The sequence below is a fragment of the Lepidochelys olivacea genome (genome assembly GCF_965140295.1).
Source record: "Lepidochelys olivacea isolate rLepOli2 genome assembly, chromosome: 23".
In the NCBI taxonomy this organism is placed as follows: domain Eukaryota; kingdom Metazoa; phylum Chordata; order Testudines; family Cheloniidae; genus Lepidochelys; species Lepidochelys olivacea.
In genome coordinates this window covers 803,616-826,127 of record NC_140433.1, presented here as the reverse complement: position 1 = coordinate 826,127, position 22,512 = coordinate 803,616, and the positions used below count along the sequence as shown (strand labels likewise).

General features: G+C 66.6%; 2 protein-coding genes across 6 annotated transcripts; both read left to right on the top strand.

Moving 5' to 3' along the window:
• The first annotated feature begins 7,487 nt into the window (after positions 1-7,487).
• Positions 7,488-16,986, top strand: CCDC9 (coiled-coil domain containing 9). 5 transcript variants are annotated; one of them, XM_084612850.1, is made up of 15 exons: positions 7,488-7,541; positions 8,609-8,634; positions 9,048-9,152; positions 9,768-9,914; positions 10,285-10,551; positions 11,567-11,650; positions 11,870-12,046; positions 12,288-12,475; positions 12,652-12,704; positions 13,163-13,274; positions 13,726-13,804; positions 14,066-14,471; positions 14,711-14,899; positions 15,546-15,613; positions 16,184-16,986. In XM_084612850.1, exons 2-15 carry the CDS (start codon positions 8,632-8,634, stop codon positions 16,199-16,201), a joined length of 1,896 nt encoding a protein of 631 aa, XP_084468976.1. In that variant the 5' UTR covers positions 7,488-7,541; positions 8,609-8,631; the 3' UTR covers positions 16,202-16,986. The 5 variants fall into 5 exon arrangements, with proteins under 5 accessions (XP_084468976.1, XP_084468977.1, XP_084468980.1 ...); XM_084612851.1 differs by having other exon boundaries at positions 7,496-7,541; positions 8,604-8,634; XM_084612854.1 differs by lacking the exon at positions 7,488-7,541 and having other exon boundaries at positions 8,455-8,634; positions 9,768-9,896.
• Positions 16,987-21,212: 4,226 nt separating this feature from the next.
• On the top strand, positions 21,213-22,305 carry INAFM1 (InaF motif containing 1). Its single transcript, XM_084612815.1, has one exon. It carries the CDS (start codon positions 21,337-21,339, stop codon positions 21,736-21,738), a length of 402 nt encoding a protein of 133 aa, XP_084468941.1. The 5' UTR covers positions 21,213-21,336; the 3' UTR covers positions 21,739-22,305.
• The last annotated feature ends 207 nt before the right edge of the window (positions 22,306-22,512 follow it).

Sequence of the window (22,512 nt, the reverse complement as noted above, 5' to 3'; positions counted from 1 at the left end):
CCCTGTTCTGTGCCCCGAACCCCACTCTGCCCCACCCCGGGCCCCTGTTCTGTGCCCCGACCCCCGCTCTGCCCCTGTTCTGTGCCCCGAACCCCGCTCTGCCCCCCTTGTCCCTGTTCTGTGCCCCGAACCCCACTCTGCCCCACCCCGGGCCCCTGTTCTGTGCCCCGACCCCCGCTCTGCCCCTGTTCTGTGCCCCGAACCCCACTCTGCCCCCCTTGTCCCTGTTCTGTGCCCCAAACCCCGCTCTGCCCCCCTTGTCCCTGTTCTGTGCCCCGAACCCCACTCTGCCCCACCCCGGGCCCCTGTTCTGTGCCCCGACCCCCGCTCTGCCCCCCTTGTCCCTGTTCTGTGCCCCAAACCCCACTCTGCCCCCCTTGTCCCTGTTCTGTGCCCCAAACCCCTCCCTGCCCCCCTTGTCCCTGTTCTGTGCCCTGACCCTGTCTCCCTCCCCCACTCTGACCTCTGACCCCCCCCAGTTCTCTGATTAACGCCGCCGGTTCCACTTGGCTGCGCTCCCCCCCAGCAGCTGAGACTCGCCCCCCCAGCCGGGCTCTCATTGGTGCGAGCTGCTCCCGGCGCAGCCAATAAGCGAGCAGCAGGGAGCCTGTCACCAAAGGAACAAGGGCCACGTGCGGCTGCGGGGCGTCTGCTCCCAATTCCCCCGCGCCCAGCCTTGGAGCGGGGGCTGCATCCCTCCCCCTCCCCCACTGCACCCCCAGAGCCCCCCAGCCTTGGAGCGGGGGCTGCATCCCTCCCCCTCCCCCACTGCACCCCCAGAGCCCCCCAGCCTTAGAGCGGGGGTGCATCCCTCCCCCTCCCCCACTGCACCCCCAGAGCCCCCCAGCCTTAGAGCGGGGGCTGCATCCCTCCCCCTCCCCCACTGCACCCCCAGAGCCCCCCAGCCTTAGAGCGGGGGCTGCATCCCTCCCCCTCCCCCACTGCACCCCCAGAGCCCCCCAGCCTTAGAGCGGGGGTGCATCCCTCTCCCTCCCCCACTGCACCCCCAGAGCCCCCGAGCCTTAGAGTGGGGGGTGCATCCCTCCCCCTCCCCCACTGCACCCCCAGAGCCCCCCAGCCTTGGAGCGGGGGCTGCATGCCTCCCCCTCCCCCACTGCACCCCCAGAGCCCCCCAGCCTTGGAGCGGGGGCTGCATGCCTCCCCCTCCCCCACTGCACCCCCAGAGCCCCCCAGCCTTGGAGCGGGGGCTGCATGCCTCCCCCTCCCCCATTGCACCCCCAGAGCCCCCCAGCCTTAGAGCGGGGGTGCATCCCTGCTCCATTGCACCCCCAGAGCCCCCCAGCCTTAGAGCGGGGGTGCATCCCTCCCCCTCCCCCACTGCACCCCCAGAGCCCCCCAGCCTTAGAGCGGGGGCTGCATCCCTCCCCCTCCCCCACTGCACCCCCAGAGCCCCCCAGCCTTAGAGCGGGGGGTGCATCCCTCCCCCTCCCCCACTGCACCCCCAGAGCCCCCCAGCCTTAGAGCGGGGGGTGCATCCCTCCCCCTCCCCCACTGCACCCTCAGAGCCCCCCAGCCTTAGAGCGGGGGCTGCATCCCTCCCCCTCCCCCATTGCACCCCCAGAGCCCCCCAGCCTTAGAGGGGGGGCTGCATCCCTCCCCCTCCACCAGAGCCCCCCAGCCTTAGGGCGGGGGCAGGCAGGGCTGAGCCTGGTATCCCAGATTATCCCGCCTCCCTCCAGCGCCTGGCCCAGCGGGGGGCAGCAGCTGTTTGTCCCACACATCTGGCAGCCCTGGTGTCCAGGAGCCAAGCCCACCTGGCGGCAGGACAAGGCCAGGTCACGGGCGGCTGTGGCTAATCCCCTGGCTCTGCAGAGCAGGGCAGAGGAAGCCTCAGCCCACTGAGCCAGCAGCCAGAGCTCCCTGGGGGGCCTGGGGTGTGTCCCCCCAGGTTGGGGTGGGGAGCGAGGGAGGGGGGTGAGTTTATCAGGGAAAGCCCCTGCTCCCTGCTGTCCCATCTCGGGGTCTATGGGGTGGGGGGAGTTAGAGCAGCCGAGCCCGGTGCTGGGGGATGCTCTATTGCTTCCTCGGGGCCTTTCCCCCCAGGCCTGTAGGGGCCCCACCGGGGTCAGTCTGGCACCACCGTGGCATGGCCAAGGCTCCCAGCACTGATGCAACCAAGCACCACACGCATAGCCCCCCCCGCCGCCGACATGCAGCCTCCTCTGGGGTGAAGCGCCCCCGCTGCTTAACAGCTGCACAAGGACCCCTCAGCTCGTGCTGAGATGCAGCCACCTCTGGGGTGGGGCACAGGGGCTGTTTATACAGGGACCCCTCGCCCGGTGCTGAGATGTGGCTGCCTCTGACCCTGCCCCGGGCAGCCCCACTCAGTGCCCCCGTTTGGAAGCCAGCCCGGGCCCAACCAGTGGCTGCCAAAGGGAGTGAATCTGGGTTCTCGCAGGGCGGGCTCTGAACGCGCCACCTGGCAACAGTGGCAGATGGGAGCCTGGGCTCGTATTCGCAGGACACCTGGGTTCCGTTCCCGGCTCTCGCCGGGTGAGCTCGTCTCTGGGCCTCAGAGCCCCCCCGTAACGGGGCTGATGAGCCTCCCCCGTCAGTTTGGGTTGTGGGGCAGGGCCCCCCTCTCCCTCTGGGCCTGTGCACGGGGCATGGAGAAAACGGCTGGCGGGGGGAAAGGAAAGGTTCTGGTGCCCAGGTGAGCCGCTGCCAAGGTCTCAGAGGTCTGCCGAGGTCTACCACCCCATTCCTGCGGCTGGGCAGGGGGGTCTCAGGCTGGACACTGAGCCCCCTGCCCCGGCAGCTCCTACGCGCTGCGGTGGCAGGAGGGGCCGGTGGGTGCCCTGGGCAGGGCGCAGGGGGAGAGGTGCTGGCCTCGGGCACCAGGGCACCTGGGGGGTTCCCGTGCTTGGGTGGGGTGCACCCAGCCCTCCCTTTGGGGGCTTGCTGCGGGGGGGGGCCTGGCTTCACCCCCCACCCCACCCCACCCCACCCTGCTCTGGGGCCACACTCCTGACCTTCCACCCTGGGTGAGTTCTTCCCCCTATAAATCAGTGACTATCCCTCCCCCGTGGCACCCCCCCCCACAACTGGTCCAGCCCTCTTCTCCATCTGTGTTGCCCAGGCAGCGGCAGCCAATCGGTGCCCGCGAGCCCAGCAGGAAGAGCAGCTGCCGTGGAAACAAGGGCTGGATGCTGCGCAGGGTGAAGCTGGCAACACCCTCACGGGGCTGGCAGGGGCGTGCAGCTCACTGCAGCGGGGCCCCTGGGGCTGCTCGGCTCCACATCGCTCCGGCATCCCGGGCCACCAGCAGGGACAGAAAGGTCCCCAAGAAACAAACTCCCTCTTGGGGAGACCCGAACCCCTCACATAGGGAGCGATACACAGGGGGGCTCCATGCAGGGGCTGCAGGTCGGGGGTGAGGGGCACCGGCAGAGCTGGGGGGGGAGCCGGGGGCTGGGACAGCAGGGGCTGCAGGTCGGGGGTGAGGGGCACCGGCAGAGCTGGGGGGGGAGCCGGGGGCTGGGACAGCAGGGGCTGCAGGTCGGGGGTGAGGGGCACCGGCAGAGCTGGGGGGGAGCCGGGGGCTGGGACAGCAGGGGCTGCAGGTCGGGGTGAGGGGCACCGGCAGAGCTGGGGGGGGAGCCGGGGGCTGGGACAGCAGGGGCTGCAGGTCGGGGGTGAGGGGCACCGGCAGAGCTGGGGGGGGAGCCGGGGGCTGGGACAGCAGGGGCTGCAGGTCGGGGGTGAGGGGCACCGGCAGAGCTGGGGGGGAGCCGGGGGCTGGGACAGCAGGGGCTGCAGGTCGGGGTGAGGGGCACCGGCAGAGTTGGGGGGGGAGCCGGGGGCTGGGACAGCAGGGGCTGCAGGTCGGGGGTGAGGGGCACCAGCAGAGTTGGGGGGGGAGCCGGGGGCTGGGACAGCAGGGGCTGCAGGTCGGGGGTGAGGGGCACCGGCAGAGTTGGGGGGGGAGCCGGGGGCTGGGACAGCAGGGGCTGCAGGTCGGGGTGAGGGGCACCGGCAGAGCTGGGGGGGAGCCGGGGGCTGGGACAGCAGGGGCTGCAGGTCGGGGGTGAGGGGCACCGGCAGAGCTGGGGGGGAGCCGGGGGCTGGGACAGCAGGGGCTGCAGGTCGGGGTGAGGGGCACCGGCAGAGTTGGGGGGGGAGCCGGGGGCTGGGACAGCACGGGCTGCAGGTCGGGGGTGAGGGGCACCGGCAGAGCTGGGGGGGGAGCCGGGGGCTGGGACAGCACGGGCTGCAGGTCGGGGGTGAGGGGCACCGGCAGAGCTGGGGGGGAGCCGGGGGCTGGGACAGCAGGGGCTGCAGGTCGGGGGTGAGGGGCACCGGCAGAGCTATGTGGGGTGCGGAGCTCAGGGCTGGGATATTAGGCAGGGCCCGATTAACACAGGGGCTTCAGGGGCTGCAGCCCAGGGCCTCGGGCTAAGGGGGCCCCATGGGCCGGATGTGGCCCGCTGCTTCTTTTCACGCAGCCCGCAGCAAGTCTCCGCGCCGCGGGCCAGACACCGGTCCCCGAGCCTCAGTGCCCCCCCGGGCCTGGAGCTGCAAGCGCCAGCTCACTGATGTGCCCCTGCAGCCCCCGGCGAGGGGCATCCAGGGTATCTCTGTGTGCTGTCCCCGCCCCCAGCACCAGCTCCGCAGCTCCCATTGGCCGGCTACTGCCTGTGTGCACGGGCCGTGTGCACGGGCAGAGCCACCTGGCCCCTCTGCCTAGGACCCGGACTTGCCGGCTACCTCGGGGAGCTGAGCGGTGTGGGGCCAGGGCCCGCAGGGATCCTGCCTTAGCCCTGCCGCGCTGCTGACCGGGAGCTGCCCAAGGTAAGCGCCTCCCAGCCGGAGCTGCACCCCAACCCCCTCCTGCACCCCAACCCCCTACTCCAGCCCAGAGCCCATTCCTGCACCCAAGCCCCCAGAGGCCCCACAAAATCTAATAGCCCCAAGGCCCACAGGAGAGTTAATCCAGCCCTGATAGCCGGGGGCAGCAGGTTGGGAGTGAGGGGCGCCGGCAGAGTTGGGGGGGTTGGGGTAAAGCCCAGCACTTGTTCCTTTTGGGGGGCCCTTTTCACTATTTAACCCAGATGCCCCTTTAGGGCAGAGCGCGCGGCTCCCGGGCTCCCACCCAAGCGCTGAGCTGGGCCTGAGGGCCCTGGCGCTTCTGCAGGACACTGCTCAGGGCCCCAGCTCAGACCTGCTCCCAGCTGGAGCACCCTGCGTCCCTCCCCGCCTGGCTCCCTGCTAGGGCAGCTCCCTGGCTGCCTTTGCTGGCTCTCAGCACCGGCCCACGGGCTCCATCTAGCGGGCTCTGTAGGAGCCGGCAGGGTCGCAGGGCCGCGGCCATCATTCTGGGCTGTATCAGCAGGAGTGTTGCAAGCCAGACACGAGAAGTAATTCTTCCACTCTACTCCGCGCCGATTCGGCCTCAGCTGGAGGACGGTGTCCAGTTGTGGGCGCTGCATGGCAGGAAAGATGTGGACAAACTGGAGAAAGTCCAGAGAAGAGCAACAAACATGATGATAGGTCTAGAAAACCTGACCTGGGAGGGAAGAAAACCTGGATTTGTGCTGGAAATGGCCCAACCTGATGATCACTTTAGATAAGCTATTACCAGCAGGACAGTGGGGTGGGAGGGGGTATTTTTTCATATTCTCTGTGTATATATAAAGTCTGCTGCAGTTTCCACGGCATGCATCCGATGAAGTGAGCTGTAGCTCACGAAAGCTCATGCTCAAATAAATTGGTTAGTCTCTAAGGTGCCACAAGGACTCCTTTTCTTTTTGCGAATACAGACTAACACGGCTGCTACTCTGAAAACTGAAAAAACTGGGTTTGTTTAGTCTGAAGAAGACTGAGAGGGGACATGAGAACAGTTTTCAAGGACATAAAAGTTTGTTACAAGGAGGAGGGAGAAAAATTGTTCTCCGTAAGGCTCTGAGGACAGGCCAAGAAGCAACGGGCTTAAATTGTAGCCGGGGCGGTTTAGGTTGGACATGAGGAAAAACTTCCGACCTGTTTGGGTGGCGAAGCCCTGGGATAAATTGCCTCGGGAGAGAAACCCCTGTCAGGGATGGTCTAGATAATACTTAGTCCTGCCATGAGTGCAGGGGACTGGACTAGACGACCTCTCAAGGGCTCTTCCAGTCCTATGGTTCTATGGAGGGATGGACAGATGGATGGACGGACAGATGGAGGGATGGACAGATGGACGGACGGCTGGATGGAGGGAGGGACGGATGGAGGGATGGATGGATGGTTGGACAGACAGCTGGATGAATGAAGGGACAGATGGATGGAGGGACAGATGGACAGATAGAGGGACGGACAGAGGGATGGATGGATGATGGATGGACAGATGGATGGAGGGAAGGATAGATGGAGAGACAAACAGGCAGATGGATGAATGGATGGAGGGATGGAGGGATGGACGGAGAGACAGGTGGAGGGACAGATGGAAGGATGGATGGATTGATGGAGGGACAGACAGAGGGACAGATGGAGGGAAAGGTGGATGGAGGGACAGACAGACGGAGAGACAGATGGACAGATGAAGGGACGGACAGAGGGATTGATGGATGGTTGGACAGACAGATGGAGGGACAAATGGATAGATGGAGGGACAGACAGAGGGATGGATGGAAGCATGGAGGGACAAATGGAGGGATGGAGGACAGAGGGACAGACAGATGGAGGGATGGCTGGACAGACAGATTGAGGAATGAATGGATGGAAGGAGGGACAGGTGGACAGACGGAGGGACAGGTGGACAGATGGATGGAAGGATGGACGGATGGATGGGTGGAGGGACAGAGAGACAGACAGACAGAGGGACAGATGGACAGACGGAGGGAGAGACAGACGGAGGGACAGGTGGACAGACGGAGGGACAGGTGGACAGACGGATGGAAGGATGGACGGATGGATGGGTGGAGGGACAGAGAGACAGACAGACGGAGGGACAGATGGACAGACGGAGGGACAGGTGGACAGACGGATGGAAGGATGGACGGATGGATGGGTGGAGGGACAGAGAGACAGACAGACAGAGGGACAGATGGACAGACGGAGGGACAGATGGACAGACGGAGGGACAGGTGGACAGACGGAGGGACAGGTGGACAGATGGATGGAAGGATGGACGGATGGATGGGTGGAGGGACAGAGAGACAGACAGACAGAGGGACAGGTGGACAGACGGAGGGACAGGTGGACAGACGGATGGATGGGGGCGGACGAGGGAGGGACAGACGGGCGGACGGAAGGGCAGGCGGAGGGAAGGACGGAGGGACTCAGGGACAGACGGGGCGGAGAGGCCCCTGTCTCTGGCTGGGGGGCTGGGTAACCCCCGGCTGCTGTCGGGTCCAGCCCCCCTGACCGAGCCGGGCCGCGGGCGGGGATTGGGGGCGTGGCTCAGACCCGCCAATTGCGGCGGGCCCACACCCTGACGGGCTGTCGTGGCCCTTTTAAGGCCCCCCCCACGCCCAAGGAAGCGGATGTGGGGCCAGCCACGTGGGGGAGTGGGAGGAGCGCGGTGGCGGGAGCGGCGGGGACAGGTGGGGCGGGGCTGGTGAGGGGGTCCGGGCTGGGGGGTGGGGGAGGATTTGGGGGGCTCCGGGGTTGGGGGGCGGGTCTGGTGAGGGGGTCCGGGCTGGGGGGTGGGGGAGGATTTGGGGGGCAGGGTTCGTGGAGGGTTTGGGAAGTGAGTGGGGGCTGGGGGGCTTGGTGGAGGGTTGGGGTGCGGGTCTGGTGAGGGGGTCCGGGGTAGGGGGCTGGGGGGGATTTGGGGGGCGGGGGATAAGCGGGGCTGTTGAGGGGGTCCGGGGTAGGGGGCTGGGGGGGGATTCGGGGGGCGGGAGGGTAAGTGGGGCTGGTGGAGGGGTCCGGGGTGGGGGGTGGGGGAGGATTTGGGGGGCAGGGGATAAGTGGGGCTGGTGAGGGGGTCCGGGGTGGGGGGTGGGGGAGGATTTGGGGGGCAGGGTTCGTGGAGGGTTTGGGAAGTGAGTGGGGGCTGGGGGGCTTGGTGGAGGGTTGGGGTGCGGGTCTGGTGAGGGGGTCCGGGGTAGGGGGCTGGGGGGGATTTGGGGGGCAGGGGATAAGCGGGGCTGTTGAGGGGGTCCGGGGTAGGGGGCTGGGGGGGATTCGGGGGGCGGGAGGGTAAGTGGGGCTGGTGGAGGGGTCCGGGGTGGGGGGTGGGGGAGGATTTGGGGGCCAGGGGATAAGTGGGGCTGGTGAGGGGGTCCGGGGTGGGGGGTGGGGGAGGATTTGGGGGGCAGGGTTCGTGGAGGGTTTGGGAAGTGAGTGGGGGCTGGGGGGCTTGGTGGAGGGTTGGGGTGCGGGTCTGGTGAGGGGGTCCGGGGTAGGGGGCTGGGGGGGATTTGGGGGGCGGGAGGGTAAGTGGGGCTGGTGGAGGGGTCTGGGGTAGGGGGGTGGGGGAGGATTTGGGGAGTGGGGCTGGTGGAAGGTTTGGGAGGTGAGGGGGAGGCTGGGGGTCTCTCCCCGTCGGTCTCTCTTGGCGTTCCCCGGGGCGCCCCCCGGCTCTGTGCAGTGGGGGTCACGGCCTGGCCCTGCCCCACACGGGAGGGGCCAGGCCCAGGACTGACCCCGGTGTCTTTCAGAGCAGAGCCGCCCGGCCCGGCCCAGGAGATGGTGAGTCCGGGGGCGGGGGGAGAACCGGCAGGGCGGGGGGGTGTTGAATTCACAGCTCTGGCTCCACCCTGCACCCCCTCGGTCTGGGGTACCCCAGCAGAGTGTGGGGGTGGAGCAGGAGTCCTGTCCTGGGGGTCACGGTGCTGTTGGCAGCTCCAGGGGTTACTCACAGTTGGGTCGCCCCGGTTGCTCTGACCCAGCCCAGAGTTGGGGGGACCCTCCCCAGCCCGTGTCAGCCCCCTTACAGCCCCCAGTGGCCCCATCCCCTCACCTCCCCAAGGTGCCAGGTATCGCGCTCAAGCCGCGCCCCTCTGGGGGGTGGGGAGGGATGTGCAGTCCACCTGCCCCCCTTCCGAGTTTGGGGGGGTCCTGCCCCTGTGGGCCCCCCCCAGCTCTCCCCGCTCTCTCCCTAGTCGGCCACGCTGGACCTGAAGTCGAAGGAGGAGAAGGACGCGGAGCTGGACAAGCGCATCGAGGCGCTGCGCAAGAAGAACGAGGCGCTCATCAAGCGCTACCAGGTGAGAGCTGGCCCGGGGGGCCTGCGGGGGGCCGGGCTGGTGCCCCGGGGAGGGCTGGGCAGAGGCGTTAGAGGTAGGAAAGCCCCAGTGAGTTCCCAGCTCCCCATCCCCTGCGGTGCCAGCCCCCCCCATCCTGGGGCCAGCCCCGGGGTGTCCGACAGGCCCTGGGGAGCCCTGTAATCTGGCTCATGGGACACACAGGCCCAGCAGCAGCTTAGCCCCGGGGACGGTTTATGTAACACCAGGCTGGGGGGCGGGGCTGGTCCTAGAATCCCTGGGGGCCCCCTAAACAAGGACATGGGGGGAGGGGGTTATTTTTTGTGAAGCGAAGGCATCTGGTGCTGGTGGTTGTGGGGTGTGTTTGTGTGTGTGGGGGGGGTCCTGGCCTGATGTCCAGATCTCGGGCAGCAGGGAAGGGGGTCGGTACCAGTCCAGATGGGTGCACTGGAGTGGGGATACCAGGCTCCAGGGGCAAGATGGGATGCATACATTGGGGAGTCCTGGCTTTTTGCTCTGGGGATCGAGGTGGGGGGGGCGGGGAGGTACCAGCCCAGGTGGGCCCCTCACCCCGCACTCGGCCCGGGAGCCCCGTCACGTCCCTGCCGCTCCCCGCAGGAGATCGAAGAGGATCGGAAGAAGGCCGAGCAGGAAGGCATCGCGGTGACGGGCTTGCGCCGGCCGCGCCACTCCGAGGGGGAGCCCGAGAGGAAGCGGGCGGACAAGGACCTCTCCATCACTGTCCAGGTCTTGCTGTCCCCTGGGGTGAGCACTGGGGCTGGCCGAGGGGGACGGGACAGCCGCCAATGCATGGGGGGGGGGCAAGGTAGAGTAGCACTGATCAGTGAGGTGGGGAGGCAGGGCTGCTGGGGGGGGGAAGGTAGCCACTGATCAAGAGTGGGGGGTGGGTAAACCAGCGGGGTGGGGCACAGCTGCTGTGGTGGGGGAGCCAGCAGGGAGGGGCAGGGGGCATGGCTGCTGGGGAGCTGAGGGGTATGGTGATTAGTGTGGGGGGTGAGGAGAACACTAAGTCGGGGTGCTGCAGGGGAGGAGGGTGGGGAGCAGCTGTGGTCGAGCCCTGGTGTTGCACGCCCAGCCCTGGCATCTCACCCTCTGCGTCTCTCCCTCGCCCCAGGAGAAGCGTGTGGTCAGCGACAGGAAGTCCCCCGGCGCGCCCAAGGCCAGCCGTGGCCCCGGTCCCCGGGGTGTGGGGCGGGTCGGCCCGTACCCCTCCAGCCGGTCGCCGCGGGCGGAGCAGCCTGACCTGTCCGTCTGGGAAGGGGCAGGAGGCGGCGGAGGGGATGGGCCATCTCTGGGCGGGCGAGGGCGCAGGCCGCGGGGCCGAGGAGCGGCCGGCGCGGTCACGGCGGCAGGAGAAGGAGGCCCTGACAGGAAATCCAAGGTGCGTCGTGTCTTGCGGACAGTTTGCCAGGCTGGGCCTAGTTCAGCAATAGTGCGTTGCACGTGCATTCACTCTTGCTGCACTAGTGCTGGTGGTGTGTGTTGCTTTCTGCTGGGGCAGGTGCTGTGGAGCAGAGAGGGATGAGGGGGTGAAGGGCTCGTAGCAGGACTCTCCCTCAGGGGGTGGGTTGCAGAGTGGGACATGGGGTCTCTCTGGGGGGCACCAGCTCTGAGCCGTTGGGGAATGGGACACAGAATCGTAGCAATGCCGGGCTGGGAGGGCCATCGAGAGGTCATCGCGTCCAGCCCCCGGTGCTGAGCCAGGGCCAAGGAAACCTAAACCAGCCCTGGCAGGGTTTGTCTGACCCAGTCTCTCAGCCGCCCGGGGAAGCCTGTTCCAGAGCTGAACTCCCCCGAGAGTTCGAAAGCTTTTCCGGATGTACAGTTATTCCCTGTTTTTGTAGCTGGGCGTTTGTTTCCGCCCAGCCCCCCCTTCCCAAGAGAAGTGCGAATACTTCACCTGGGTGAATTCAGACCAGTTCTCCAATTGGTCAAGGTCGTTTTGAACCCTAACCCTACCCTCCAAAGTGCTGGCAGCCCCTCCCCTCCAGCCTCCTGGGCCTCATACGCAGACTTGATAAGTGTGCACTCTGTTATCCATGTCACTAAGGAAAATATTGACTGGCCCCGGCGGGACCCCACTGGATCCGCCCTCCTGGTTTGAGAGGAAACCATGGATAAGTCCTCGTAGGGTGCTGTCTCCAACCAGCCAGGCACCCACCTTAGAGTAACTGTATCTAGGCCGCGTTTCCCTGGTTTGTTATGAAACCGCCATGTGGGACAGTGCCAGAAACCTTCCTGAAATCCCAGCATGTCTCGTCTACTGCTTCCCCCTCGCCCGCGCGGTCAGTAACGCTCTGCCGTAGAAAGAAATTCGCTTGAGACAACTCACGCTCTCGCTCTCTCTGCCGGTGTCCCCTGGGCCTGCCGCGGTCTCGCTCCCCTCCCCACGCCAGGAGTGGGAGGAGCGAAGGCGGCAGAATATCGAGAAGATGAACGAGGAGATGGAGAAGATTGCGGAGTATGAGCGGAACCAGCGGGTGAGTGGAGGGCAGGGAGGGGTGGCCAGGTCAGAAACCTCTCTTTCCCCCCCGCCCCGTTTTGCTAGCATTGCTGGGAGGTGCAGGGGGGTGGTGGATTCCCCCCGGGCCTCCAGGCCCCCTGTGCTGGGCCGTCTGCACCACAGCGCCCTCCTTGCCGTGGGGCTGGGCGAGACGGTGGGGGAGCCGTGGCTCCGGGCTGACCTTGCCCCTCTGCAGGACGGGCTGCAGGAGAAGAACCCGGTGCGAAATTTCCTGGATGACCCACGGCGCAGCGGCTCCTTCCAGGAGGCCGACCGCAAGGAGGGGAGCCGGCGGCACGTCCGCAACTGGGGGGGGGCCGACTTTGACAAGGTCAAGACTGGCATGGAGCGGGAGAAGGAGTGGCACGCCCCGGTAAGTACCTGGGGGGAGGGGAGCCAAGGGGGGCCCTGCATGGGGGAGGGCCTTGGGGTGGAGGTCTGTGGGAGGGATAGATGGCATGTGGGGGGTGGGGGTGTATCCCAGCCACCTGCCCCTCTGACCAGGGCCAGCTGGAGCCCCGCAGGGCAGGGGCTTTGCCTGGGTGGGAGTGTGTGGGGCGGGGGTCCCGCCCCACGGCCCTGTGAGCCGCGTGTCTCTCTCCCCCTCCCTGCAGGGCCGCCGGCCAGGCCCCAAGAGCGGGGGGCCGCTGGACATGACGCTGTCCATGACGGGCCGGGAGCGGGCTGAGTACGTGCGCTGGAAGAAGGAGCGGGAGCAGATAGACCAGGAGCGGCTGGCCCGGCATCGCAAGCCCACGGGCCAGTGGTGCCGGGAGTGGGACGCCGAGAAGACGGACACCATGTAGGAGGGCGGCGCAGCAGGATTCCTGGGGCGGGTGGGGAAGGCCCCGGGGCTGCGCTGGGTCGCTTGGGGAGGGTGTCGCGGGGGGCAAATCGGGCCCGGTCTGAGGAGCGGGGGGGCGTGGGGTGGGGAGAGGGGTCGGCCGTGGCTGCACTAACCTGGCACGCGTCTTTCAGGTTTAAGGAGGGTTGTGGCATAGCACCAGAACCGGACCCGGGCGCCAGGCGTGGTAAGTGACCCCAGCAGCACCAGGGCCCGGTGGAGACTGGGGGGGGCCTCCCCATGGTGGGGGTATATAGGGGAGGATGTCTGTCTTGGAGGGTGTTTGGTCCCTGTGGGACCTCCCTGGGCCCAGGTGCGAGGAAGCGGGGATGGGGGGGTCCCCTGCTGGACAGCATAGCGGTAGTGGGTGGGTGGGGGACACTGTGCCCTGGGGGCAGGACCCCTGTGGGGGGGAGGTCCGTTCCTATGCCCTGGGGCGGACCCACTGGTTCTCCACGGGTTGGACTGGCATTGTGGCCCCGGCAAGGACAGACCCTGGGGTGATCCTGAGGCCTCTGCACCTGGGAAGCATTGTCCAGCCCTTGCCTGCTTCCCCACCCCAGCCACGGGGGCTGGTCCAGGGGCATCCCTGCTGTGAGCTCCCCTGCCCCCGGACTGTTAACTCCTGCTGCCCTCTCCTCTCAGACGAGAACAAGCGCCCCCCCAGGCCGCCCACCTTCGGGGAGTTCCTGTCCGAGCACCGGGCCGAGCGCAGGAGGAAGGGCCGGGGCCGACCCGCGCCCACCAAGCCCTACAGGTGAGTCCGCCTTTGCCCTGCTGTGTGAGGGACAAGGGCCGGACTCCTGGGTTCCATTCCTGGCTCTGGGCGGAGGGAGTGGGGTCGGGTAAGTTAGAGCGCTGGAGGTGCCGGGGGGCTGGGACTCCTGGGTTCTGTCCCTATTTAAGCCACTAACTCCCTGTGTGACCAAGGGGGAGGGGGGCTCTCACTGCACCCCAGTTTCCCTGGGGCTGGTGTGAACCCCTCCTGGGCTAGTTGGCCCTGTTCGTTGGTGTGTCCTGTCCTGTCCGTCCGTGTCCCCCCTCTCACCCCCCCCCCCAGCTTGTGGGGCAGTGGGAGCCCTGGCTGTGCCTCCCCCAGCCAGGGAACAGCCCCCTGGGGGCCAGGCTCTGCAGTGCAAGGTGGGGCAGGTGCTGAATGGGGACTGGCTGGGTTGGGCCCTCCTGATGCCTGTTCCTCCCCCGCCCAGCATGCATGACAACCGGTGGGAGGAGAAGGACGAGGGGCCGGTGGCCAAGGAGCTCGACCCCCGCCGCGAGGAGCCGCAGGTAAGTGGGGGCGGGGGGTCCAGCCATGGCCATTCGGGGAGACCCCACCCTTCCCCTGGTCCTCTTCATAGGTGGCTTGGTCTGCAGCTGTTCCCCATGTCTCCCTACAGCCCCTTGTCTCCTACAGGCCCCACTTCCCCCAGTCCTGTCATGGAGACTCTCACCCTCACGGGATCAGGCCCCGTCCCCTGCCCCCAGCCCCAGCCCTCTGGGTCCCGCTGCCCCTCGCTGTCTGAACGTCTCTGCCCTGCCTTGTGCCAGCAGACGGAGGGACTGGCCCCCCAGCTGCCCCCCGAGCCCCAGCAGCCCCCCGATGAGGATGAGGATCAGTGGGAGGATGTCAGTGAGGAGGATGACGATGAAGGCCATCTCAGCTCGTTGGGCGAGGAGGAGGAGGTGCCCCCCGTGGGAGCCCCGAAAGCCCCGCGGGCTCCGAAGGTTGGGCGGGGCCCAGCCCCCAAGTTGGACATGCCACCACCTGGAGCCCATGGAGGACAGGGCAAAGCCCTCAGCCCCTTCTCCCCAGCTGAGGGCTACCAGCCTGTCTCAGACTGGGGCGAGGAGATGGAGCTGAACTCGCCCCGGGGCAGTGTGGGGGACAGCACCCCGCAGGGCCCCGGCCCCGCCCCCCAGGCACAGGGGGCAGGGCCCCCTGGAGAGGCTGCAGGTAAGAGGCACTGGCTGGGCCCTGCTGGTGGGAGGGGAGGAGAGCCTGTGTATTGGGGGGCACGTATCGGCCTGGTCTGGCTTGGGGCGTTTGCCCTGTAGGGGCAATGTGGTGGTGTGGGACTTGGGGTGCAGTCCCAGTGGGATGGGGGAGCAGGAGTTAACAGTGGGAAGGGGTCACAGGGCGGGAGTACTGGGGGGGCATCACCCCAGGAAATAATGGCTCCCATCTCCCCGCAGGGCCGAGCCCCCCAGCTGTGGAGCCGGGTGCGTGGGGCACGGCTGAGCCCGTGGAGACTGGACGGCAGGAGGAGCCGGCTCGGGCAGGGGGATCGATGATGCTAGCAGCCCCTGGCAGCACGGAGAGGCGGGAGCTGGCCACCCCCGCAGCTGGGAGCCCTGAGGAGCTGGGGGTTCCTGCGATGCAAGGTGCTGGGGGGGGCAGGGTCTGGAGATGGGGGCTCGGGGCAAGAGCTGGCAGGGGGGAGGGGAGTCTCCCCTTTGGCCTCCGGGGAACCATGGCTGGGCTGGTGGCAGAGTGGGCGGGCTGGGCTGGGCGCGGGGCTCACCCCCCGGGGCGCGGGGCTGGGCGCGGGGCTCACCCCCCGGGGCGCGGGGCTGGGCGCGGGGCTCACCCCCCGGGGCGCGGGGCTGGGCGCGGGGCTCACCCCCCGGGGCGCGGGGCTGGGCGCGGGGCTCACCCCCCGGGGCGCGGGGCTGGGCGCGGGGCTCACCCCCCGGGGCGCGGGGCTGGGCGCGGGGCTCACCCCCCCGGGGCGCGGGGCTGGGCGCGGGGCTCACCCCCCCGGGGCGCGGGGCTGGGCGCGGGGCTCACCCCCCCGGGGCGCGGGGCTGGGCGCGGGGCTCACCCCCCCGGGGCGCGGGGCTGGGCGCGGGGGGCGGGGCGCGGGGCTGGGCTCACCCCCCCGGGGCGGTGGGCTGGGCGCGGGGCTCACCCCCCGGGGCGCTCACCCCCAGCCAGGAGGGAACCATGTGCTCCTGGGCTGGGGTGATGGGGTGGGGGTGGGTTTGCCCGCGGCCCCGGCTGCTGACGCTCTCTCCCTCCCGTCCCCAGGAGCCGCGGAGACCCTGAGCCAGCCGGAGCCGGAGCCAGCACTGGGTGAAATCCCAGGCGTGGAGCCGGTGTGTTTCCGTAAGACCTCGTCCTTGCCCACTGGCCGCTAGCGGGACTCGCCCCTTCTCTCTGTCCCTCTGCTTCTTCGCGGCCCCCGCTGGCCGGGGTGCTCCCGCTGCGGATTGACCCGCCTGCCGTGCTGGGCCCAGACAGGGGACGGCTCGCTCTGTCACGGGGATAGGCAGATCCCCAACAGGGAAACCGGCCGCAGCCTGTCCCGGGGCTGCTGCGCGTTCCTGTCCTGGCGCTGGTGGCTGTGCCAGGCCCCTTCGTGCCTCTGACGGGGCAGCTAACCCGGGCCCTGAGTCTGCTGGCAGCGGGGTGGTGGGAGATTGACTGCGGGGGAGCAGGCTGGGGTCTGGTCTGAGGACATGGCAAAGCAGCAGCTGCCGCTGGGCCACCAAGGGGCGAGCAACTTTAGCCGCTGGGCCTCCCACCTGGGAGCTCTCCACTGCGGTCCGTACTGCAGCATCCGCTGGGGTGTGGGGTGATATGTCTGTCAGCCGCACTGACCGAATCCATGGCCAGGATTTGAACTCACAGCACTGTCTGTCTCTCTCTCTCTCCCCATTTGACAGGATAATGGAGAGCCCTGATGCCCCAGAGCCACCCTCCCACCCCCCCGACATGAGGCCAGGCGGCTCCCTCTGACTTCCACAGAGCGGTAGAGCCTCTTTCCAGAGCCGTGCGGGCAGGATGTGCTTTGAGGCTCAGCTGTCTGGGTTAAGCTCCCTGGGGATACAGGGCTGGGTGGGTGTGTGGGTGGCCTGGAGGGTTTATTCTGGTGGGAATTGCATGACACCGAGCAGGTGGGTGAGGAGGTTGTTCCAGTAACCGGCACTAAACGTCTGGGATCCGACGTGCATCTGTCCGCAATGAACCTCCCCTGCTGGTGTCTGGGACGGCTGCCCCTGGCTCACCCTGCCCCCCTAGCTCCGAAGTCCAAATGAGGGTTGTGTGTTAACCGGGGGCATGTGTGTGGTCCCCAGCCATGGCTAGCCCTGTCCAAGCACAACTAGCCAATGTCTCCTGTGCTGGGAGGGCTGGAGCCAGCCGCGCTTTGCCCCTTCTCAGCTGTAACCATTGCAAGGGGCTGTTCTTGGGCTGGCTGAATGTGTCCCCATCTTTCTGGTCTGCGCTCCTGAGGAGCCGGTTCCACCCACTGCTGTGCAGACCGTGAACCCTTTCCACAGGGGGTAGAACTCCCCCACCCTGCTCGCTGGGGGCAGGAGCCTCGGGCGAGAGGTGTCTTCACTCCCCGGTGCTGCCCTGGGATGCTTGGTTGTCCTGCCCAGGTCTCCTGCGGTGTCCGGCCGCTTTCGATCATGTAAAAGCAATGCCAATGTACTGGACTTTCTTACAATAAAACCTTCACCAAGCCGCTGGGCCTGACTGCGTCAGGTCCTTCCTGGGGGAAGGGGTTGGGGTGGCAGCTCGGGTGATGTGTGCCCAGCACAGCTCTGAGAATGCAGCTTGAAGGGGTGGGGGCGTGTGACTTGACAAATCTCTTAATGGGGCAGCCTGCGCTCCTGGGCACGGCCGTGGGCATGGGCAGCCTTGGAGGTGGCCCTTCACTTGGGCACATGCTCCCTGTGGAATCCATCTGGGCGTAGCCAGCAGGGCTGTCCTTTTGAGACAGAAATCTGGGCAGCTGGTGCTTTCTGTACCTGTTAAACGCGGGGCCCTGGCCAGATTCCAGCATTGCTAATTAACCCCCTATCCTAAGCCACCCTCCCGCAGAACGTTTAAAGGGGCTGTGGCTCCATCTCAGGGAAGGGTGCAGCCGTTACGGCTTCCACCCCAGAGAAAGCTGCAGTACCGTGGGTGATCTCTGGGTAAAGCCCCGGAGGCTCCCTGGGGCGACGGGCGCTGGGTAAATGTAGCTGGATTGGTGGAACCAGCAGGAGCACTGGAGTAACGTGTGTGGGCGGCTGCCACCTGCCAGACCCCCTGCTAAACCTGGTTTCAAATCCGTTAATAGGTTTAATCTCCTGGACGTCCGCCCCTACAGTGGGGACCAGAGGAGCTCAGCCGGCTGGGTGCAGAGCTGGCCCTTGCTCCTGTCTAACACAGCCAAGCCTCTCTCCCCAGCACAGTTCGGCTCACGGGTGCTCGGGAGGCACTGCAGCCGGTCTGGGTGCTCAGATCGCTCAGCTCCTGGTGAGGCGGGAGCAGTCGCTCTTCGTCCAAGGGGAGGATTGTGGTTCCCTGGAAGCTACAAAGGGACCTCACAAAACTGGGTGACCAGGCAACAAAATAGCAGATGAAATTTAATGTTGCTAAATGAAAAGTGATGCACCTTGGAAAACATCATCCCACCTCTACTTACAGGACGGGGTCTGAATTAGCTGTTACCATTCCAGAGAGATCTCGGAGTCACTCAGAGTCACGGTTCTCTGAACACACCTGGTCAATGTGCGGTGGCAGCCAAAAAAGCGAACAGAGTATTAGGCATCATTAAGAAAGGGGGAGATAAGGCAGAAAATATCATGTTGCCTCTGTATCAATCCATAGTACGGCAGTGTCTTGAATACTGCGTGTGGATGTGGTCACCCCATGTAGCGGGCGGTCACCCTGTTCTGGCCCTGAAGAGGTTAAAAGCCAGCCCTTGGAGCCAATCGGGGTCGTCTGGGCCCTATAAAAGAGCGGCAGGGCCAGAAGGCAGTCAGTCTCTCTCTGGCTTTGGAGAGAGATGGACCTGGCTGCCAGAAGCGGGGGTGGGGACAGAACAGTGCTGGAGAAGGGGCAGGCTGAGCTGGGGAGCTCAGCCTGGCGGCCTCTCAGGCTGCAGCCTGACAGGAAGGCCTAGGGAGGGTCTGGGGCAGCAGGCCCAAACCCCTCTTGCCAATGACGAGTGGCCCTCATGAAGGGCAGTTTGCCCCAGAGAAAGAGGACTAGAGGATGACTGGCAGTAGCCACTGAGGCAAGGTGGGCATGGGGGAGGGGGTTCCCTGGAGAAGGGAGACCCAGAGTGTAGGGTGCTGCTGTGAGCAGGACCCCAAGGGAAAGGGGGTGCCAGGGTCTGGGAGGGACACAGAGGCCTGAGGCAGGTGAGATGCTGGTCAGCAGGGGGTGCTCCAAGGCTGAGAAGAGCTAATTCCCAGACTGACTAGCAGGAGGTGCCATGGTGGTGAGTGCTGAATCTGCTACGCCCCATCTCAAAAAAGGTAGATTAGAATTGGAAAAGGTTCAGAAAAGGGCAACAACAACGATCGGGGGCTGGAACGGCTGCTGCATGAGGAGAGATGAATAAGACAGGGACTTCTCAGCTTGGAAAAGAGACGACCGGGGGTGGGGATAGGGTCGAGGTCTGTAAAATCATGACCGGTGTGGAGAAAGTCAATCAGGAAGTGTTTACGCCTCGTAACACAAGAACTAGGGGTCACCAAATGAAATTAATGGGCAGCGGGTTTAAAACAAACCAAAGGAAGCATTTCTTCACACAACGCACAGTCAACCTGTGGAACTCCTTGCCAGAGGATGTTGTGAAGGCCAAGACTATCAACAGGGTTCAAAAAAGAACTAGATAAGTTCATGGAGGATAGGTCCATCAATGGCTATTAGCCAGGCTGGGCAGGGATGGTGTCCCTAGCCTCTGTTTGCCAGAAGCTGGGAATGGGCGACGGGATGGATCACTGGGTGATTCCCTGTTCTCTTCATTGCCTCTCGGGCACCTGGCACTGGCCGCTGTTGGCAGACAGGACACTGGGCTAGACGGACCTTTGGTCGGAGCCGGTCTGCTGCAGGCCCTGGCTTTCCATGTACAGAGCACACCTGCCATGAGCCCTTGGCCATGGACACAGCACAGCTCTCGGAGGCTAATGCGATCCCTGCCCAGGCTGCGGGCACCACATGGCCCCGCCCTGCCCCTCTGGAGCCAGCGTGTTTCTTAGCTGTAGTGGGGACAGGGAGGTGTTAGAAATCCAGGAAAGCTGGCTTCCTTAAGACCACAAGGACAGGGCAGGTACAGATGCCTCTCTGCGAGCAGCCGTTCAGTCCCCAGACATGTCTCTCAAACGGGTGCAGGCTGGAGCGTTCATTGCAAGGATTAAGGCTGTGATTCTTTCATGGAGGTCGTGGAAGTCACGGATTCCGTGACTTTTGGTGACTTCCGCAGTGGCTGGTGCAGCTGACTTCAGGGCCAGCTACTCAGGCGACCCACGGGCCACAGTCAGCAACACCAGCCGCTACTGGAATGACCTGGAGCCAGCTGCTCCAGTGGTCCCTGGGGCCAGCTGCACCAGCCACTGCTCGGGACACTCTGGGCAACTGGCTCTGGGGACTGCCCAAGCAGCAGTCCTGGGGGCAGCCTCGGGGAGCGCCAGAACAGTGGTCCTAGGGGTGCCCTGGGGACCGTCCGAGCAGCAGGGGTCCTGGGGCAGCTGGAGCAGTGGCACCAGGGGTGCCCGGAGAGCAGTCCCGGGAGCAGCAGCTGTGGGGCAGTCAACCCCCAGCGCTGGAGCAGTGGGGCCCCAGAAGTAGAGGTTTAGATGGGTATCTTTGGTAAAACTCCTGGACAGGTCACAAGCAATAAATAAAAATTCACTATCTGTGACCTGTCCAGGACTTTTACCCCAAATGCCCGTGACTACATCTTAGCCTTAGCACTAATGCACGGAGCTCCCTGCGCTGACTGGGTTACGGCACGGAGCTGGGTTCTGTTCCCACCTCTGCCACAGCGCTGCTGGAGGACCTTAGGCAAATCCCTTCTCCCTGTGCCTTAGCTCCCCAGCTGTGAAAGGGATCAACTGCGGTGAGGGACGCCGGTCAGGCAGAGCCCTGGAGCTCCCAGCCACTGCCAGCGGGTGATGCCCGGAAGGGGGGAGGCCCCTGCTGTGCCGTGGTAGCCCCTGGAAGGTGCAGTGGGGCCAGGCACTGCGCCTACACTCGGCCCAGAGTCACTCCCTGTCCCCTGCCATGCAGCCCCCCTGCTGCTGCTGGGATTCTCCAGGGAGGATTGGCCGCGTCATTGGGGTCCCTGGAGCCAGGCGTGTGGAGCTCCCCTGCCAAGGGGATGGCGCACCCGTGTGGAGCCTGCCCAGCGTGGGATTCGGGGCCAGAAGGGTGACAGGGATGTTGCTGCAGGTGGCAGGTGCTGACTGGTCAGGGATGGGGGTGCGGGCGAGGGTCCCCAGGTGCCCCAGAGCCGCGCTCTCTTCTCCAGCCCAAGCCCCCTGCCCTGGGGTGGGGTGGAGAGGCACCTGTGCCGGGAGGGGGGTGGGGAAGAGGGTCCTTGGAGCCCCCAGAGCTCAGGGGGTGCTTCCTATTCCTGGGGGCTGCATAGGTGTCCCTCCCTTCTTTGCTCTGCAGCCAGGCGCGGGCAGATTCCTTGGAGGCTGAGAATGGGAAATTCTCTGAGACTAGGTGCAGGCTCTGCAGTCAAAGAGATACCCCCACTCCCACAGCATTAAGGGGGGCAGAGCTCTGTCTCCTGGGGACCGGATGGGGTGGTGAGCCGGCAGGGCGCCGAGGGGAGGGGGCTGGTCTGGGCCCTGCCGCCGTGGGGGCAGTCTGGGTGGGAGAGGCTGGCATGGCGCAGGGGGGCCGGGGCCGGCCCAGCGCGGGGGGCGGGTCTGGCACTGGGCGGGTCCGGGTCCGGCACGGGAGTGGGGGCGGGGGAGAGGCGAGGCTGCCCAAAGCGGGCAGGGCTCGCACGGGGCCGGCAGGACAGGAGTTTCGCGGGCGCCCCGGGCCGCGCCAGCCTCCCCCGTGCGCCCTGGGCGCAGCCGGCATGAAGCAGCGGGAGGGAGACGGGCCCGGGCAGCCGGTGCCCCCCAGCTACGCCGGGGATCGGCCGCGGGGGGGCGGGAAGCTGCTGCTGGGGGGGGGCCGGGCCCCCCCGCGCTGGCTGCGCGTCGCCACCGTCTGCGCCTATTTCCTCTGCGTCTCGCTGGCCGCGCTGCTCCTGGTGATTTACTACGGGCTGGTGTGGGCGCCGCGGGGCCCCGGCGCGGAGAACGGCACCGCGCCCGGCCCGCAGGCCCCGCGGCTCTGCAACCTCAGCGGGCCCGGGCAGCGGCTGCAGGCGGCGGGGGCCCCGGGGGGCGGCCCGCGGCCCGCGCAGGAGGAGAGGCGAGGGCAGCAGGGCCCCGCGGGGCGCACGGGCTGGAGAGGCCGCGACTGGACCCACTGAGGCGCCGGAGGATGGAGCCGCCCCTAGCCGTGGGACCGAGCCGGGGCAGGAGGCAGCAGCCCCCCCGGCGGGATGAGACCAGGACGGAGCCGGGGCCCGCGGCCTGGGCGCAAAGGGCTCCCCACGCATCGCTCGGGGCGCGGAGCGGGGACCCCCTCGGCGGCCGCAGGAGCCGGACGGTGGAAGCCCCAAAGCGCAGAGACGGCGGGGGGCAGGTGTCCCCCCACTTCCGGGAGAGGCGCCCAGAAAAGTCCAAACAGCCTCAGGGGGCGGCCAAGGTCAGGCCCGGGAGAGGCGCAGCTGGGGCGGGGCCGCGTGTGGACTGGCTGAGCCGGGAGAAGGGCCTGGAGGCTCCCGGGGGGGCAGGAGGCTAACCTAGCAGCATAGCCCCCCCGCCCCCAAGGCACCGTGTGCTGGCGCCGGCAGCCTGGGGTGCTTTGGGTGTCAAGGCCATAATGGACTCAGACTCCCAGGGCCACCGGTCTGTGGGGCCTGGACTGCGGGCCTTGGGCTCAGCAAATCCTGTATCGTCTGTCTGTCTGTCTAATAAACCACTCGCTGCTCCTGCCCAGCCTGTGTCCTGCGCCGTGCCATTAAACTTACCCATGGGTAGGGGGCATGGGAGCAGGGGGTGGGGTGGGGGTGGAATTGCAGGGAGCAGGGTGAGGGGTGGGAATTGCAGGGGGGGTTGCAGGAAACAGGGGGAGGGGTGGGAGTTGCAGGGGGAGGGAGAGACCGTGTCACTTTAGCCCATTCCCATCTGTGGGAGTCGTC

Bases quoted from the DNA above. Each gene is read 5' to 3' on its own strand.
- CCDC9 (XM_084612850.1), top strand. The intron at 9,915-10,284 runs GTGAGCACTGGG...CCCTCGCCCCAG, and splicing joins AGGTCTTGCTGTCCCCTGGG to GAGAAGCGTGTGGTCAGCGA. The intron at 12,476-12,651 runs GTAGGAGGGCGG...CGCGTCTTTCAG, and splicing joins GCCGAGAAGACGGACACCAT to GTTTAAGGAGGGTTGTGGCA.
- INAFM1 (XM_084612815.1), top strand. From the start codon at position 21,337: ATGAAGCAGCGGGAGGGAGACGGGCCCGGGCAGCCGGTGCCCCCCAGC.